Genomic DNA, 20,912 nt, shown 5'->3' with positions numbered 1-20,912 from the left:
CATTCATTCAAATGAGCCTAGTCTACTTGCAATTTTCTTCAGCATAGTAAGTTACAACTATAGTAGATCTATTTGAATCAGTGGAACTTATGGAGGAACGGACTTACCATATACCCACTGATTCAGTGGGCCTACACTATTCAGTAGGATTTCAGCCAATAAAAGACCTAATTATTTAAGAAGAAAAGCTTAGCTAAGACCAGTTTACATGGTGCGGTTTTAGCTATAAGTCCTGCATGATTCAGGACCATTGTGAAACACAATAGTCCTGAATTCACAACATCTCTGAAGAAGTTACATTTTTCATACCCATATCCAACGATAAAAGTCTTATTTGAAATGTTATGTGTTGTCTCTTAGAAATTTCAGAAAAAACACAAGAGAACAACTTTCACACAGCTACAGTTCTTTGAATTATTTTTTTCTATGAGTGAAGCTGGACAAAAGGATGAAATAGCTTAAGGAAATTATGCCTCAGCATGGCCTGAATTAATTTTGCCATCAATTTTATTTTACAATCATTTATTCACATCTTACTCTGAGGAGAAAATTGAGTACTTACATTCTTTGTGAACTGATCAAAATTAGTACATGTACTAGTTCTTGTACTACATGTACAAGAAAAGGCGTTCACAGATGTACAACTGTGATAAACTTACAACTGCTTTTCCATGTTGTCTGCCCCATTGTTCTTCTGACAACAGAACACATTCCCAAATGTGAATTGACTTGAATGGAGGAAAAGATGAGACACAAAACAAACATCATAACATCTATTCATACACCCTTATGGGAGGAATCGGTGCTTGTTGCTAGCCTGTTGTACTTCAGACAGGTTTTTGTCCCACTTGTTCAAAGTTGTCCGGCTAACAGCTGTTAACAGGGTAATGGAGGAAGGGATACTTGTCACCCTCAAGATATTGTTGGACCTCAACTCCCACCTATGTACTATATATGCCACTAAACAGACATCTGCAGAAAGGGACAAGAATGCAAAAAGAACAAAGTGACTCAAGTGCAAAACAGTTTGAGGTTAAATAGTATGCTTCTGGCTGAAGCATTATGCAGCCAAAATACATAAATACATTGCAATATTGGAATATTGTAACTCCAAATATTTCATTAACAATTTCTAAGTGTTTGTACAACATATATATTAAAGGCTGTGAATAAAATTGCAATATATATATATCTCTGTGAACACTCAAAATAGGCAAAAAACCCACACTGTAAACATATACTGAAGTTTAGAAAATGAAAAATAGATGAATACAGAAATTTTGATAATGCCATAATGTTGGTTTGTTGAAATGTCAATTCAATAGAGTGATAGGAACAACAAAAAAACAGCAAATAGTCTGGAGAAAAGAAAGGAGAGAAAATATCTGGAGTAGGAAAATAAAATAGAATATAATTTTTATAAACACTATATCTAAACTGAAAACAGATTAGAAAGCTCAGTGCTTTAGGCATCTGGCTGCGGAGTCAGACGTTGGGTGTTTGATTCCCCACTGTGCCTCCTTGGCAAGACCTGGCTGCAGTGGACCAATTCTGCAGATTATTATTATTATTGTTCAACTGAAATAGTGCCAAGTAACAAGTATCAATCATAGAATCATAGAATAATGGAGTTGAAAGGGGCCTATATGGTCATCAAGTTCAATTCTCTGCTCAGTGCAGAAATCCAGATCAAAGCAGATCTGATAGATGGTTGTCCAATTTTCTCTTGAATGCCTCTAGAGTTGGAGCGCTCACCACCTCCTGAGGTAATTGGTTCCACTGTTGTTCTGCTCTAATAGTTAAGAAGGTTTTCCTGATATTCAGCTGAAATTCTGTAGCTTGAGGCCATTATTATGTGTCCTGCACTCTGGGATGATCAAGAACAGGTACTACCCTTCCTCCGCATGACTACCGTTCAAGTATTTGAGAAGTGCTATCATATCTCCTCTCATTCTTTTCTCAAGGCTAAACATGATCAGTTATTTCAGTCTTCATAGGGCTTGGATTCCTGTCCCCTGATCATCCTTGTTGCTGTTCTCCTCAAGAAAGAATAGCTTCTGATATGAAAGAAGTTAGCCTTAACCCAACACTTTTGACAAGTCTTGCCTTTGCCTAGATCACAGACTACCTATGGTATTAAGAACATCTTAGGTGAACATCCCAGGAGATCTCTCCTCATAGTCCAGTGAGGAAAATGGAAAATCAGAAAGAAAACCTCAGAGGGAGCATTTTGATAAATAGGAAAGAAGCCAATATAGCACATTAGGATAAAAGCTTAGAATCTAAAGAATGGTCAGTAAGAATAGAATTATACGTACTAAGCATTATAAATAAAAGAAGAACGTATTTCTTTAAGAATATGTGATTAAATAATAATGTGTGGTGTTCCAGAATATTTCTGCTTGCAAAAAGCCTCTAGCAAGTAATACCCTGATCCAATCCCATTATAGATCAACATAAGAACACACTGCAGAGCACATCTCAACTAACTTTTTAAACTGTTTCAGACAAATTCTGTCAATATTCTTTAAAGCAGCCCTGCAAAATATTGCTAACATGGGCAAATGTGTTTCCTGACAGCATAAGAGTAGGCTTGCCCAAACTTTTGCACTCTTTGTACGTTAACTCTAAATAGCACAGTTTTTCTCATTTTATGAGAAATCATAGAGTTTAAATCTTTGCTGTGGATTGGGTACAGGATGGATTAAACAATTGTGCTTTCTTTTTAATTATTACACTTTTTCCTAATTAGTGTTGAGCAGCATTGTTCAAGCTGGATCCCAATGTGAGAAAGCATGCAATCCTCGGATGGGAAACCTTGGGTATGGACGTAAATTGTGGACAGATACAAAGTGTGGAAGCAACTCCACGGAATTTTACTGTTCCTACAGTGAGAATGCAGACCTCATATGCAAGTCACCGAAATGTAGCAAATGTAACTCTCTACATGCCCATATGGCTCATCCACCCTCTGCCATGATTGACTCTTCCTTCAAGTTGCCACATACATGGTGGCAATCAGCACAAGGGGTACAAAGGGAGAAGATCCAATTGAACTTGGAAACAGAGTTTTATTTCACTCATTTAATCATAGTCTTCAAGTCACCAAGACCAGCAGCCATGGTGCTGGAACGATCTCAGGATTTTGGAAAAACATGGAAGCCTTACAAATATTTTGCCACAAATTGCTCAGCAACATTTGGACTGGATGATGATGTAATAAAAAGGGAGGCAATTTGCACTTCTAGATATTCTAGTCATTTCCCCTGCACTGGAGGAGAGGTGAGTTCATTAACATATCAAATACCTACAAAAAATAAAAACATGATTTTATGTTTATTGTTTTAGAAACTTAAGCTTTTACCACTAAGTCAAAGCTTATGTTTCTAAAACAATGGCTGAAATTCTATTGATAATTACCTAAAATATATAACTTGCTATAGCTATTTGCAGTTAATTGATGAGGTGCTAGGATTCATGTTGGTTGCACAAAATTACAAAGTACGGAATTGAGATGTGCCCCAGCATCTCATCAATTAGCTACAATTAGCCACAGCAAGTTATACAAATCTTAAACATCAATGGAATTCTGGGCAACTTTTTTACTGTTGAGAAATGTGTTTAAAGGATGTGAAAAGCAAAACAAACAAACAAAAACAATCCCCCCTAAATCAGCTATGCTTAAAAAAACATTTTTTAATGTTTTCATGCTTCTTCCTCTGTTCCATGCTTTTTATACTGCCTAGTCTAGATTAAACATTTTGAAAGCTTGCATACTTTTCTGGCATTTTGATAGATCCTAACAATGGAATTTGATGCAATGTGGTAGTGGATAGAATAATGGACTAGCACTCAGGAGACCTGGCCTTGATTCCCTGGCTCTACCATGGAATCTCACAACAAGAATGGAACCGGTAAAACCACTCCTTAAATACATCACTTACCTTGAAAATACTGTTAGGGTTGCATAAGTCAGTTATAACTTGACAACACATAGTATCAGCAAAACAAAGGTATTGGCCACTTGTGGATTTTGATGTCTGAATGAATGTTGGACACTACAGCAGCAGTTAATATTCTATGACTTGATTTGTTTTCCTATATTTATTTGTGTTTCTTCCTTCTTGTATGTCAAGCAAAGTTATATGTTAAAATCTTATTTATAGCTTACATTTCAGAGTATAATACTTTGTTTGGCAACTTTGGGGAGTATGTGCTGCTAGTTGCTTTCTTTGTGTGTTCTGGTGCTTAAAAACTATTGAATAGCTCAGTGAACTGCTGGAGAACTCAGTAGTTTAGGTACCATGTTTCCCCGAAAGTAAGTCAGGGTCTTTCTTATATTAAATTTTGCTCCAAAATGCATTAGGGCTTATTTTCAGGTGGTTTTTTTTCCATGTACAACAATCTACATTTATTCAAATACAGTCATGTCATCTTCTTCTAGTTGCTGCACAGTAGTGAAGGGCGTGTTTTCACTTATCCTGGGGCTTATTTTTGGGGTAGGGCTTATATTACAAGCATCCTGAAAAATCATACTAGGGCTTATTTTCAGTTTAGGTCTTATTTTCAGGTGAAACGGGTATCTGGCTGCTGAGCCAGAGGTTGGGAGTTCAGTTTCCCGCTATGCCTCCTTGACAAGGGCTGGACTTGATGATCCACAGGGTCCCATTGAGCTCTGCAATTCTAAGATTATGATGATGATAAGAAAGCATAGTTGGATACTGAAAGCTTGATCATTATTGTGACCTTTTGGTAGCCCCAGTAAATGCAGTGTACAAATACGAATTTGGAATTTCTCTTATGACCATTAAAAAAACATGTTTTTAATGTTTCTAATTAGCTGTGAATTTAATAATAGCTCTTTACTCCTGATGCCCATTTGTCTTTATACTTGCAATGAGCAATGAGAAAAGTATCTGTACATAAGGGTTTTAAATTAGGCACAGCTGTCAAATTCTGCATGCCATGCCCATAATGATTCACATGGCCCAGCTGTGCTGTACCACTGCTGGATTTCCCTGCCTAAAATACCCTCCATTGTGAACTCTTTCATGGCAGCTGGCACTGGCAGCCATGCCTGAGACCAGCTGTATTATGCAATGGCAACCTCATATAGTTAGAAGAACTGGCTGCAAATGTGTGTTAAGGCTGAAAATCTTTCTCATCTGGTCAGTATGTGTCGGTTGATGCATAGAATTTCACTATATCCACCATGTCTATTTGCCTATTGGACTATTTGAGGTTTCACCAGTAGCATTTGCTGGGCCTTTCAGTAGCACCTTTAAGCCCTTCACTTATGGCCATTCAGATTCAGGTCAATGACTTAGACAGAGTACAGTGTTTCACATCATTCTGCAATCATGCTGTGCAAGCTCCATAGGTTATAACTAAAAATGGCTTCAGCATCTTCAGAATCTTCACGTCATTTGAAAAATGCAGATTTTTAGCCCTTAGCACTGAAAAGATAAAGCTTCATAATTTGTGACTGATTACAGAAGTTAACAGGGAAGGAGATCTCTGAGACTCAGAGTACTCTGCATAAATCCTTGCCATTTCCCATGACAAACAAAAATAACAGGCATCTGATAAGCATGAGTCTTTTTCATCCCTTCTGCAGGAACTATAGAAGTTGGGCTTAAGGGGGTATTGAGCTGTTGGGACTTCTGCCTCACCCTTCTTTATGGACAATGCTATGGACCAGATGTGTCCCCAGATGCGGTTGAACTGCACTTCCACCAGCCCTAGTCAGCATTGTTTATGATGAAGGATAATGACACCTGCAACCCAGCAATATCTGGAGCGCTGCACATTCTCTATGCCAACTGGGAATAAATGGAGAGGTGCATGTTTGATGATAAAAAGCTCACTTTCTTTGTGATTCCCACTATAAAGATATCTGAGATTCTTGATTGACAATGAGGAGGTTCCCTATATGTTACTGTAGATACCAAACTAGAGAGACCAAACTAAAACCATCATTGAACTATGTGAGTGAATTCTAAAGCCAACTTAAAATAATGGAATTGATGCCCTTTTTGTCTGTACAGTCTCACAGTCCCTGCAAAAAATAAATCTGCATGATAGACACAGGAGTAATAGTGAAGCTCTCTCCACTGCTGTATTGTCACTTGAGGACTCTTAAATGTTTGTCTTGCACTTTGGAAAAGGAGAAATGCCTGGGAGGACAAAAAAAAGTAAACTTTCAGAGATGCTGCTGGCTTCCCAATGGTGGAAGTTGTTATTGCTCCTGCTTCTGCTGCACCACTGATAGCTCCAGGATAGGAAAGACCCTTTGTGTGTGTGTGTGTGTGTGTGTGTGTGTGTGCATCTGCTACAGAATGACAAAAGAAATACAGATATAGTAATGAACGATCGATAGCAGCCTCTACAGATATCCTGAAAGAAGTTGCTTATCCAATATTACTTAATTAATGTGCCCATTTCAACTTATGGTGACCCTTCCCAGGGTCTTCAAGATATAAATTACACAGAAGTGATTTAACAGCTCCTCTTTCTAGTGACACTCTGGGACTATGTAGCTTGCCCAAGGATCCAAAATCTTGCTCTGCTCTTAGAAGGCATACAGGGGATCAAACCCCCAATTCCCGCCCCTGAGCTACCCAGCCATCTTGAGGTATTCAACATGAGGAATGAAGAACCCTGTTGGATGTGGATATTGATGGATATTAGCCCAGGGTCTATACAGTCTATATTTTTCATCATTTCATTATCAAAGTCCAAGACAGTCTCCTCCAACCTGATGTTTTCCAATGGTGTTCACCTGCAACTGCCATGATCCCAAACTACTGTGGCCATTAGGCGATATAGATTGCTGGTTGGTTGGTTCTCTCTGGATGTTGGGCATTGATCATTTGTGCAAGGTACATCTTCTGTGTACAATAATTGCCAAAGTGCCACTTATGTGTTCCTAATGATGTGTTCATAGAAGCAAGGAAAAGAGATGTAGCCTCAAATTGCACACATACGTAGAAATAAGCAATCACTAGTGTATCCAGGTCTGATTAGTTTAAGACCAGTTCAGGCATTATAATTCAAATAAATTCACCACATGAAGAAGGGAGCATTTTAGACTACCCCTGTTGCCACTTCCATTGCTGACTCGAGTGAATATTGAGCGGAGCACTCCTTCCTTAGATTTGTCACCCTCCATTATTTATTATTTTATTAGACTTCCACTCCAGCCATCTAGACCGAAGGTTTACTCTAGGCAGTTTACAAATTTAAAAACAGGAAAACCAATAAATATATACTATAGATCCAAGATGGCAAAAATATCAGAATCAAGATATGGCAGGAGGGAAAGCCTGCCCAAATAGCCGGGTCTTAACTTTGCTCCTGAAAACACTCAGGGAGGGAGCCAGGCAAATTCCAGGGGCAAGTTGTTCCAAAGGTGAGGGGCCACTGCGGAGAAAGGCCAGTTCCTCATTCTTTCCTTCCGGACCTCCCTCGGCATTAGGCCCCTTAGCCACCCAGCCTGGCTGAAATGATTGATCAAGAGTACATGTGTATTTTTGGTAGAAAGTAGCTGGTTGAGGTTCTTGTGGTATGTTAGTCAGGATTTGTTCATTTATATTTTAAAGGATGTTTTTCATAAAGTTTTGTAATTCCCTTTAATATTTGGTAGTTGAGTCTGTAGTTAGGAGCTAGAAAAATTTATAGTTAGACAACTGTCTTTCAGCTTCCCATGTGTAGCTTAATTTGTCTATGACAACCACAGCACCATCCTTATCTGCCTATTGGAATATGATGATGGGATCGTTTTTGTACAGCTGAGATTGTATTGTAAATTGTGTCCCTTGCTGATTATCTCATCCTGGGGCATGATGGCAAAAGCACTCAGTAGAGAAGTCCAGTTCTTTGTTCTGACCCTCTGGAAGAGTCTACATAGAATTCTTCTTTCTGTGGTGCTGGGAGGGTAATCACCATAAATATATGATATTATATAATATTTCAGATGAGAAACATACAGATTGCTTGCCAAAGGATAATCAGTAAGTCTACAATGGAACTTAAACCAGTGACTTCTCAGTTCACCTTCTTGGACAATTTTCACTCATGCGATTTAAGGTGATTCTTGGTTTAGTCATGTTTATAATGAAAATGAAACTGAGGCTCCAATACTTTGGCCATCACATGAGAAGATAAGACTCCCTGGAAGTCTTCAGAAGTTGGGAAAATGTGAAGGCAAGAGGAGAAGGGGACAACAGAGGACAAGATGGTTGGATAGTGTCATCGAAGCTACCAACATGAATTTGACCAAACTCCAGGAGGCAGTGGAAGACAAGAGGGCCTGTCATGCTATGGTCCATGGGATCACGAAGAGTCGGATATGACTTAATGACTAAACAACAAAATAATGAAAATGTAAAATCAGCATAAGAATGCTTATGCACATTCCAGATGCATCTCCTCTTTTTTCCTCTTCTACATGAATAATGACTAGGGGTGAACATAAATAGTACAATAGGGTGCACAAAGGAGATTTAAATTTCATGAGTTAAAACATCCTTAGTCAATGAACCATACCACATGTCTCCAGTTGTGTTGAAGACTCTGCTATCTCTTGCCTGTGGATTTTCTGAACAGGGAATAGATTGTAGGCTTTATTCCATCAACTAAATTATAAACTCCCACTTTATGAAATGCAGCTTATTCCAGGCTGTAGGGACCACAGACAAGTCTATAATGATGCTAAAAAGTTTACAACAGCAAGAGAACAATGCCACATCTTACTGAAAAAAAAAGAAACTCAGGTAGTCAGAATTTAAGCATCCAAACTGGGATTTCAGCCAAGACACTGGGAATAATAGGTTTACTCTCATGGAAAGTGCCTTGGAATGTTTAATTACTACAATAAGTTAGTCTCTTGGCTCAGGATCTCATCACAAACATGTTGCTTAGAAACTTGTTCAATTGTCAAGAAAAGTATGCTATGCTTACTGACCTGCAAACTGGAATTCTGCAACACCACACTTTGTTTTTAGGCAGCTTTTAATCTAATGTGGTATTGGTTTCAAGATCTAATCAAGTTATAAATAACCCAATATGACTGCTTCCCCCCCCCCACACACACACACACGAACACTGAACTATTAGGATTTGTGCCCTGCTGCTTGATGGAGTTCCAATGGTCATGGGCCAGATATTTGGACTGACACAGTGAGATAGTAGAGAACATGCAGCTGTTGCGGAGCATAAAGGAAGTTATGGAACTCTGTGATCAAGTCCAAAAAATGCATATTTTCTTTGTGTAGAAAATACTGCTACCAGTAATTGAGTAAAGGGTGCTGTGGGACCAGTCATCTGAATGAAACCATTGCTCCTTGGGACAGTCAGCCTCAGTGGTTATATAGTGCATTCATCTGGACTCATACTTGAGACCTCTTTTATGCTAATCATATGCTATTCTACTGTCATGTACAGATCTACGTGTGGCTTATTCAGAACTTAAGTATAAGCACAGGATGCAGCATGTAATGCACTTCTCACATTTCATAGATAAATATATGCATTAGTTGCATTAGTATAACTATAGTATATATGTTACTGTTTGAGCACTTCTGCGACCTTACCTGCATGTTAAAGAAGGTTTTTCCTTTCATTCTCACCTTCTGTACGTCCTGTTCATTTAATCATTTGTTTAGCCTATTTTGCAATGGTTTCTAAAGCAGGATAGGGCATGTGTTAGTAAATCCCACCCATTACAGTTTTATAATATAATGTTTAATTCCACTGTAGATCTAGTTGTATTTCTTACAAAGCAGTTGCAAATCAAACACAATAATTACTATTTGGACAAGTGATTCTGAGGAATGTGGGAAGCTTGAGGGGGAAGTAGTGGGACTTAAGGCAATGTTCTGTACAGCTTAACCATACACAGAATGGCAATCAGACAAATGATTGGTCCAAATCCTGTTTGTGTTACTTTCCAGGGTGGAAGCTGATTATGTCATCAGCTCACACTGCTAGAATTGATTTCAAATTAATGCAATGCTTTATATTCTCTTGTTATATGTTCCAATGATCCCTGGGGCTCCCTTTGCCCTGGGGAATCCTTTGGGAGCCTCTGGATGGAGTGGGTGGATAAATTTCAATCCCCTCTGGATCACTGCTGCCAGGATTTGGACCATAGCCAGCAATCCAGCAGTGGTTTCTCTCCCACCCCCACCCCACAATTTTTTAAATTTTTTAAAAATTACTATTATTGTTGTTGTTGTTGTGCTTAAAGACTCCCCTTACCGCATCTTGGGGTAAGGGGAGCCTTCTGCAGGACAAAATGGAGTCTTGGAACTGACAATAGGGGAATAGGGAGAATTTATTAGTTTAAAATAAATTTTAATGGTGCTACCTGATTACATCATCAGCTTCCACTTTGCAAAGTTAGGTGGAGAAGATTTTGGCCATTTCCTCTTTTCTGGGATGTTAATCACATACTCAGACTTTTTAGTTATGCAGTTTGTTGCACAAACAGTAGGATGTGACAAACAGTCTGGGAAATGGGGGGAGGGAACCTTGCTCAGTTTGCTGTTCTGCACACAAATTCATGAGAAGAGTGGCCTTGGGTGCATGACTAGTGTCCAGCATTAATTTCCAACTTAGATAAATGTTAACAATGTCAATGTGGGTACAGAATCATAATTACAGGGTGTAAGTGTGCACCTCAATAAAACTGTAAAAAGGTCCTATTGACATCATTGTATAGGACAGAACAGGAACGAGAAAGGGACAGAGAAAGTCACTTTCCCTAGCTGAAAGACATGAAATTACAGCTGTTCAAAATGCATGTAAATGTTGCATAGGTGAGCTGTGAAAGCTTCTTATGAAAAATTAGTTCCTCTTCAAAGGACTGCAGAGCTGCTCTGTACTTTTGCTAACATTATAAACCAGACAAATACCTTATTTTGTAGGCTTTTGGTGTCTCTTATCTTCAGAATTCGAAGGTTATTCTGTGGTTCTGGGTGTCAGCCAGTTTTTCTAATGACTCTACCTCTAAACTAGAAAGCAGAGCAGTTCACTTGCTTTCCGTCTCACTCAGTCTTCGGCTTGGTTTTGGGAGAAGTTCAAGCTTTGTTGATCTGACATATATTAACAAGTGGTGGATTCCTGCCAAATCCAAGGACATAAATCTTTGGGGATGGGGGGGGGACCTTGCTTGAGGGAAGAGTATTTAAATATCATCTTTCTTGTTGATGGACCAAGAGGCTTCTCCGCAGTTCTGGGTAAAGTGCCCGTATTGCTTTTCCCATGCACTATAGCACAACTTCTTTGAGCAGAAAAAGCACATGATTAAAAAGCAAATTGAAATTAAGGTTTTGTTTGGAATCGTTGGTATCTTGTCTGCAAAGACCTGAAATAAGAAATCACAATGTAAGTGTATATGTTCCTGATGTTGTGTTTTAAAAATAGTTAAAATGAAATGACTTTTCAGAACAAAGCACTGTGTTTGTCTTGATAAAATATAAACTAAAGAAATGGAAACATTGTTTCATTAAAGTTTAGTAATATTAAATATTACTAACCTTGAAAAGTGTTTTTTGGGGAATGCTTGTAACCCTACTGGCAAAAGTTTATATGTTAAATGTTTTGCCTGCATTTTTAAAGTTATCTTAAAACTTAAAAAGGAAGACAGTGCCTTTAACAGTTGTGTGGGAAGCAATATCCAGCAGGTACAGATTCCCTGTTACTGCCACTCCATGCAGGTAAAGATACATTTATTCAATTTCTGCCTGTCACGCCATTATTAGAAGTTGTAAAACCTTTCTCGAGAGAAATTGGCTACACTACCGGCATGAACTCCCTGTTTTTTATGATAAATGTGATTATTGGCTAGATTCATTCTCATCAGTTCCTCAAGGAAGACTGTTCAAGTATTTTGAGATTCCTTGTCTCCAAGCAAGGTGGATTTGATTTAAATCAAATTGAATTAAATACACACATGTGCAAACACAAACACCCACACAGAACAAAGACAAAAGAACTGACTGAGAGATCAAAAGGGGGCAAACAATCCATCCAGTGCTTTTAATGCATTAAAGTTAATTCAACAAGGATGCACAACTGTATTTTTGATAATATGTAATTTTGTGATATTTATTATTTGCATTAAAAATCATTCTAGGAAATATGAAAACTGTAGCTGACACTGTCAGAAAGATATTGCCTTCTTCCAGTCATCAAGAAAATTATTGTGGTTCCTTGTTCTCAAGACAAGTGAGGGTTTTCATCCCTGATATGATTAACATAAAATCAGGGTGAGCAGCTTGTGGACCTCCAGATCGTGTTGCTGGATTCCAGCCCTTGCCAGTCCCTGCCTGCATGACCCAAGGTTGAGGATGGGATGGGAGTTACAGTCCAATAATATCTGGCTGGCCACAAACTACCCGTACCTGATCAACATCATATACACATTATGTATGTAGTTTTAAAAAGTGAAAATCTCTGTCATGGTTCCCTTGAACAGGGCTGTGCCCTACACGCCACACGCCCCGCCACTACCTTCTTGCTAAAAAAATCTCAAATACTGCTCTTACCTTTGGAAGGTTAAACTTCCATTGGTAGGAGATACAGGATGAATTATCCTGAGCTAAATCTTTGTTTGGAAAAGCTGGTGACACTGGTGTGATAAAATTCCTGTATCTGTATAGTTCTGCTTATTTGACCAAGGAAAGAGATACCAAATAAATAGTGAAGAATATTTCTTTACTGTATGATTGATCATATTTGCCTCATTTAGGGCCTGTCCTGTGATTTCCCATCGGTTCGTGCCACCACTACACAACTCGACCCTTGCCCATCATGGCTAATAAAGAAATCTGCCAGGGGAGTTTGCACCTGGATCCTGGAGGTCATCAACTCCTCGTTAAGAGAGGGAGTGGTTCCTGCCCCATTAAAGGAGGCAGTGATTCGCCCGCTCCTAAAAAAACCTAATCTGGATCCAGGTCTAGTGAACAACTATCGTCCAATAGCAAACCTCCCTTTTCTGGGCAAGGTGTTGGAACGTGTGGTGGCTGAGCAGCTCCAGGCTCTCCTGGATGAAACGGATTATCTAGATCCATTTCAATCGGGTTTCAGGCCGGGTTATGGGACGGAAACTGCCTTGGTCGCCCTGTATGACGACCTTTGCCGGGAGAAAGACAGGGGTAATGCATCCCTGTTGATTCTCCTGGACCTCTCAGCGGCTTTCGACACCATCGACCATGGTGTCCTTCTGGACAGACTGGCTGGGATGGGAATTGGAGGCACTGTTTTACAGTGGTTCCGTTCCTACCTGGCTGATCGAGTCCAGAAGGTGGTGCTGGGGGACAGTAGCTCTGACCCATGGCGGTTGCGTCATGGGGTTCCTCAGGGCTCTATACTGTCCCCCATGCTGTTCAACATCTACATGAAACCGCTGGGGGAGGTCGTTAGGAGGTTTGGGCTGAGGAGTCAGCAATATGCTGACGACACCCAGCTCTACCTCTCATTTTCTACCAATCCAGGTGTGGCAGTCACCGTTCTGAACTCGTGCCTGGACTCGATAATGGTCTGGATGAGGGTCAATAAACTGAGGCTCAATCCAGACAAGTCTGAAGTGCTGCTGGTAGGTGCCCCGCCAGATAGGTTAAAGGGCCATCTCCCTACCTTAGACGGGATCACACTCCCCCTAAAGGATAGGGTCCGCAGCTTGGGGGTGCTCCTTGACCCCAGTCTGACCTTGGAAGCCCAGGTGGACTCGGTGTCCAGGGGTGCCTTCTTACAGCTGCGGAGAATATATCAACTTCGCCCTTACCTGGATGAGCAGAGCCTGGCAGCAGTCACTCATGCACTGGTAACAACCAGACTGGATTACTGCAATGCGCTATACGTGGGGCAGCCTTTGAAGACGGTCCGACGACTGCAACTGGCACAGAACCGGGCTGCGCGGCTGGTAAGTGGTGCCGCCGCACGGACTCATATCACGCCGGTTCTGAAAAATTTACACTGGCTGCCGGTTGCTGCTCGGGCCCAATTCAAAGTGCTTACTTTGACATATAAAGCCCTAAACGGCTTAGGACCTGGTTACCTAAAGGACCGCCTTCTTCCATATGTGCCTGCCCGTCCTCTAAGATCAGGCCAGGAGGCCCTTCTGAAGGTGCCATCCCTGAAAGAGGTGAAGGGGATGGCATGTCGGAATAGGGCCTTCTCGGTTGTTGCCCCCCAACTTTGGAACACCCTTCCTAGAGAGATCCGCCTGGCTCCGACACTCTTGGCCTTTCGGCGCCAGGCAAAGACCTTTCTGTTCACCCAGCATTTTAATTAATTACTTTTAATGTTTTAATTGTTTTAAGAAATATTTTAATATATGGTATTTTATACTGTTTCTTAAAATGTTTTTAATGCTTTTAGGTTTTAATGTTGTACGCCGCCCAGAAGCCACTGGCAATGGTGCGGCTAAAAATATTGTAAATAAATAAATAAATAAATCCCTGCCCACCTCTACACCAGATTGGGAAAGCATATAAACATGCTTTCATAGATACTTCTTCTCCTTCTTCTTCTAGTGTTATAGTACTAGAGTGGGAAGGAGCAGCCTACAATTTAAGCTTAAATCAAATAGTACATAGTGGCTGTAATCCTATAATAAGTCACGACTAGAGTGAGCATATTGAATCAAAATAATTTATATAAGTGTTGACTCATCAAATTCCCACTGATTTAATGGGCCTGCTTTATTTGTGACTTAAAACTGGATGTCAGCTAGTATAAAATGTGTAATGGTTCAGTTGAAACAAGTGACATCTAAATTGTCTTATGTGGATATAATTTTAATACCAGGTTTACAAAATTCTGCTGGGTATTGGCTTTACATGTGTGACTGCCCAGCATTTTACTTGTGAATCTTTAGACAGCAGTTTTCACTAATCACGAGGCAGTCAATTGTCATACAGAGACAGAGAGAACAGCTTAAGTTTACTCTGTAACTCAAAACTGTAACAGCACTCTGATCACAACAAACCAGCTAGCCGTTTCCTCTTTGTCAAGCAGTCACTCTCTGTGGTTGTCACTAACTCTAAGCAGTTGAAATTCACCTAAGCTGGGGCACTTAACTGGAAACGGCTGGATTTCAGAATAGTGAAGCTTACATCTTATGTGGTGTTCTCCAAGTGCAGTAACAGAGTGCCATTTGCTTAATCAAAGTAATCAACTGGGCCTAACCACATGTATGAAAACAGTTAGTCAATTGGTCCCTGCCATAACAGAAATTAAATATATAGTCTAAAGGCAATATAGCAATTATGTAGTATGTGTAAAATCATGATTTACTGTGCAATCACTATAACTGATTTACTCACATTGGCTGAAATCCTATTGTTTAGTGTAATAAGTTGCAACTAGAGTAGACCCATCGAATCAATGGAGCTTATGAAGGATTTGTCTCACTGAGTCTCTACTGATTCATTGAACCTACTTGTGATTTACTATGCTAAGCAACTGGATTTCAGCATTATATGAAAGTGAATGTATGGTAGCTATACACAACATTGTCAGTCATTTCTAATCCCTCCATATTTTCCCACTGCTAATTCTAGTTTTTCTTTTTCACTGAAAGTCCTAGATTTTTGAGAAAGACAACAGTACAACACACTCTCCACAGATGTAGAAACTCTTACCACAACTCTTCCATTTTTGAAGATGTTATAGGTTGAAATCTGTCAAAATTGCAATCATTTAGACCCACAGAAAATTAAGGGACGCTGTTGTGGACAGAACACAGTGGGATGCATATGAGGAAAAGGCCAGTATTCCCTCACGGTGTTGAATGCCAATTTCACTTGTAGCTGACAGTATACAAGCAATGATTCATTAGCACTAGGAGCCGCTTGTCTCAAAGCACCTCAGATCAACTGATGGGAACAAATGGGTCTTCAACAAAGACAAAATCCTATGAATAAAAGTTCATTTACTTCTCATAATATTTGCTTTATAAACATTACCAAAAAGGCAGTGGAAGCATTGCCAGAAGACAAGTGGCAGCTGTCTGAATGGACCCTTTTGTCAGACTGTGCTGAGTCAAGATCAATCATAAAGGACAGAAAATGTACAATCTCAGAGACTTGAAAAACAGAAATGGAACATGCTTTCTGATTCACAGCACATTATTTATGTACAGATGATGCCACCCACTATTAAATGGGATATTTTCTCTATAAGTATTCTCTGTGTTTTATGAATGCTTACCTCTGTGGTTTTTGAGACTCCACCAACTGAGAGCTAAAATGTACAATGTAAATATAAATGCAGATGCCACAAATATTTTAAAGACAGAGGCATCTGTCAGCCAGAATCCACTTGATCTGATTGCTAGACAAAGATACTACAGAATGAGTAAGAATTCCAAGTAACTCTTGCCCACTTAAAGCTTAATAAACTTCCTGTGTTATGTTAATAATTTACAGTTTCTGTCAAGACATCTCTTTTTATAAAAGGTTGACTGTATGCAAGTTTACATTTTCTTTTCATTATGATTTAAGAGGGTATGTGCCAAGGAAGTCAGATACATCTTTAATATTTTCAAAAACAAAAATGTTAATTATGATGTCGGAAGGTTTTACATCTATTTTATTACTTATGGCTATGACAGATTGGTTGCAAGACAATACATTTCAAATTTGAAAGACCTGAAACAAAATGAATTTTTATTTTGGCTATCCCTCCCTCATGCATGCAAAGGGAGGAAGAGAGAGCAGGACATGTAAGATCATTTGATAGGGTCGTTCCTCGTTTTTGCTAGGTATAATCACTTACCTGGCACCTTTTATTTATTTACTTTTTCTTTAGAGAAGCTGTAAGACACCATGTTCGAAAGGTGCGGCATATGGTAGATTTAGAGTACATTGTAACATCAAGTGCTCAGTCTACATCAAGGACAGACCAAATCTACAGGACATTTTAGGGCAGCCATCTGTCCTCCAATACTTTATGAAACACTACTCATGTTAATCAAATTGCTATGCACATAACATAAAAGTGCCAGTACAAAACTGCTCACATAGATGCTGAATCCTGAGCATGGAATGTATGCTCCCTGCTCTCTCCTCCAAGATATGAAAGGCTTCCTCACTGATATTCTACAAATGCTCAAACACAGTTTTTATTACTATTTTTTAAATAGTGAGCTCAACAGTGGTATGGGAAACATCTGGCATCAGGTGGCAAATTAACATATATTTGGCTTACTTTTCTTCTCTTATTATTGTTTTTGTGATTGTAATGAATACTTTGAACTTCCCTATCTTCCATTTGTTGTTGTATACCAGCAAATCACTTCAGACCTATGGTGACCCTATGAATTAATAACTTCCAAAATGTCCTATCACTGGCAGCCCTGTACAGGTCTTCAAAACCATTGTTTCTTTTATTGGGTCAGTCCATCTCATATTAGATCTTCCTCTTTCTCTACTGCCTTCTACTTTTACTAGCATTATTTTATTTTCCAGTGATTCTTGCTTACTCGTCATTTGTCCAAAGTATGATGCTGTTGTTATGTGCTGTCAAGTTGGAACCAACTTATAAGGACTCTAATAGGGCTTTCAAAGTAAATGACATATTTATGGACTGGTTTTACCAGTTCCATTCCCCAATTAGTTCCCATGGCTGAGAGGGGATTCAAACCCTGTTCTCCACAATCCTAGTCCGTAAATCCACTGGGTGGCTCTCAAAGCTGACCATTGGGAGGGTACCAAAGACCATCCTTGTCCAAGGTGCTATTTCTCTTAGGACTGTTTCTGCACTACAGTTGCAATGGTACAACTTAGCAGTGGTCTTACAGGGTTCTGCCTTAGATGTCCCTGGGTATTATTTACACAATAATTAAGAACACAACTTAGATTTCTTCTCTCCTTAGGCTATTCCAGTTACCAATGCATACACTTTTTAAATGCTTTTACTTTTCTGACATGTTGTGCAGAATCCTATTATATATGTATGCCACCATTTCTCCATTGGTATAAATTTCAATGAAGAATTGTTGCATATTAAGAAATCTGTGTAGACATTTGCTATTGCACCCTAGTCACACAACTGGTGTGCAATAGCGAACGCCTACACTAACTTCTTAACTTGCAGCAATTTGCTGCTGAAATTCACACTGATGTAGTTATGCCAGCTGGTGTAACTATCAAGATTTTAACCATTAAAAAAAAAAAAGCTGTTTTCCAACTCTGACTTTAAAAGCTGCCTTAAGCATGTTCAGTTTTAATTCTAAATTTTTAATCTCACAACTCCATTATAACAATGGGAATAAAATGGACTTTCCTTCTGCTGTGCAATTGAAACCACATTTACCTGGCTATAAGTGCTATGTCATTGTAGAAAGTAATATTGTATCCTTAAGGTAAAAATAATAAAACAAGCATCTGTTCATGCCTGGCTGGCTGTCCACTGAATATATGTATGTCTGCATGTCTGGGGGCTTGGAATAAATCAGCTGTTTCAAATTAATCAGCTGTTTCAAAATAATTCAGCTATTTCAGTTTTAACCCAATGAGAGTCAAATGCCGTTAATATGGTGACTTATCTTAATTGCATCCTAATTAGTTCACCCACAAATTTAATAGACTGAAAAATCAGTTGATCTGTTTTGTTGTCCATAACCAAACATGAAGGCATGGAAGACGTCTCAGCCACTGGCAGGTGAAGGAGAAAGCAACAACTGCAAATGGGATGGGAGGATTTTTATTTATTTGTTTGTTTGTTTGTTTGTTTGTTTGTTTGTTTGTTTGTTTGAATTGGGGGCTCCTTTGTTTTCAGTTCCCTGACTACAGCTCAAATCTGCTACAAAGGAGTAACTAGAAAAAAGTGTGATGCAAAAGCTGAGTATGAGCGGTGTGGACATATGAGAACGTCAACAGTGGAGCTGGCTTTGCAGAGATGACGAGGGACGGGAAGTATTATATGACAGACAAGAGTTTCAGGTGGAAAAAGAAGGGGGAGGGGTTTGGAGAAGTTACTCATCAGATTTTGCAGGAAGAGCTGTGCTAATGTGAGTATGCAAGAAAATGTGAACATAAGGCATTCCAGAATCATAGTATGGATTGGCAATTCATAAGACATGGGAAAACTATCCCTCTCATGTTTTAGAACATCCTGGGTTGTTTAGTGATGGTGATGTGTTGGTCAGGAGTGGGGGAGATTTTGTCTCTTTAAACAGGAGAGACCCTGTATTTAGTACTATGGGAACTGACACTGGCAAAATTCCCAAAAGAGAAAAACAGGAATAGTCTAGATTAAGATGTAGTAAAGGAAAAGGGCAAGAGTAGAAATCTGTCATCCGTGGCCTCTCTTGAGTGCAGAGCTGTGAAGGCAAAACTCCCTTTGAAGTAGAATTGCTTAGCTTGGACCACCCTTAACAACTTTTTCCCAGTGTGGAGGTGCAATATCTATTTGGTTAGAAAGCATTTAAACAGGCTGGTTTTTAATATCTATAATATATGTTATCATTTGTGTAGGTGAAAACATTAGCACTTCTAGAGCTTTTCCATTGTACAGTAGAGACTTTCCCATTGGATACAGATTTCATTCCCTCCTCAGTTACATTTTCTATAAATCAATGCAATTGCCAGCTGCAGATTTCAATAAGCGTTATACAGGGAGTGCCTCCTTTTAACTTTGATATTCCATTACTTAATTGCTCCAATAAAATCTGGTACTGGTATTTTTCATGTAAGGAAAAAAAGCTGATGACTAATGTAAGTCATTTCTATGGGAAAACAGTGCAATTATGAAGTAGGTTTGAGTGCATTTTTGCCACAGAAAATAGATGGTCTTTAAGGTGGAAGCACTGATAGCATTTTGCCAAAATTTGCTGGATTACTCAAAGTTCCCACTGAGGTCAGAAATAAAATATGTCCCCTGTTACTCTTCAAAATGTTAACAAGGCTGAGAAGACAAGAATGGCAAATAGAACAGAACAGAGTACCACAGCACAGTCAATTATAATTTGTGTTTAAAATGAGAAAGCACCCACATAAGCTGTAGCCAGATCTGAAAGAAATGGGTCCACTAATAAGTTTAAAGAATAATAGTGTGGGATACTATAGATAATTAGTCCCCAAATCTTGAACCAAGAGGACTTTGTTTTGTTGTTCCTACTGGCCCTCTTTTTGTTCCTGCTGGCTGATCTGGACATTCTGAACTCATTAATCAATTGTGCTGTATTGTCCTCAGAAATCAATGCAGGAATAGTCAAGAGAAGTGTGAACATAACTGTCTGTAGACTTCCAGAACTATGAAACTGTAAAATATCAGTCAAATAGTTTGCTTACTTCGTTCTGGAATTTTTAGATATGAATTGCCTTAGCAAGGCTATTGTTCTCATTCTCATCTAATTGGGAAGAACAATGATTCAGAGCACAGTTAGACTAGATTTAAAAAACCTAGCATTTGAATCAGATTTAGCACGTTTTAAATCCATTTAAATAAAGGTGATTACATGATACACATAGAAGCATGGATTGCTTTAACAGAGAATCATGTTATTTTGATTGGAAACAAGTTATTTTACTCTTCTGCCAAAGGGTCGTTTATTTTAACTCTGATGTAAAATTGATTTATTTTGAATTGTTTTGGCATACATGTCAGTGTAAATTGTGTCGGTGGAGTTTGCTGTTCACTGGCGTGCCTTCTGTGTCCCATGTCCTTCTCCACTCCCTATGTGTGTATGTGTCTGAGTACAATGATAGTTTGAATATCAATTGTTTCAGGCAGACTCCCTTTCCTGTAAGACAGAAGAGACTGGCATGGTGCCCACAGGTCAGTTTGCCTCTCCTCCTCTTCCAGTGGCAGAGAAAGCATCACTTTTTCAAATATGCAGATGCCACTGCTACTGATCAAAGAATACAAAGTGAGAAAGAATCCTGGCCTAGCCCAGCTCT

At 39.2% G+C, this 20,912-nt stretch overlaps 1 protein-coding gene across 2 annotated transcripts in view; it reads left to right on the top strand.

Moving 5' to 3' along the window:
* NTN4 (netrin 4) overlaps window positions 1–20,912 on the top strand; it is a 55,831-nt gene that overhangs the window by 2,223 nt on the left and 32,696 nt on the right. For both annotated transcript variants that reach the window (XM_020815610.3, XM_020815616.3), the window contains exon 2: window positions 2,753–3,282. In XM_020815610.3, coding sequence (XP_020671269.3) covers window positions 2,753–3,282 — 530 coding nt within the window. The remainder of the gene's footprint in view (window positions 1–2,752; window positions 3,283–20,912) is intronic.

The sequence above is a fragment of the Pogona vitticeps genome, chromosome 5 (genome assembly GCF_051106095.1).
Source record: "Pogona vitticeps strain Pit_001003342236 chromosome 5, PviZW2.1, whole genome shotgun sequence".
In the NCBI taxonomy this organism is placed as follows: Eukaryota; Metazoa; Chordata; class Lepidosauria; order Squamata; family Agamidae; genus Pogona; species Pogona vitticeps.
The sequence above is the reverse complement of the archived record's forward strand: the minus strand, read 5'-3'. Positions and strand labels throughout refer to the sequence as shown.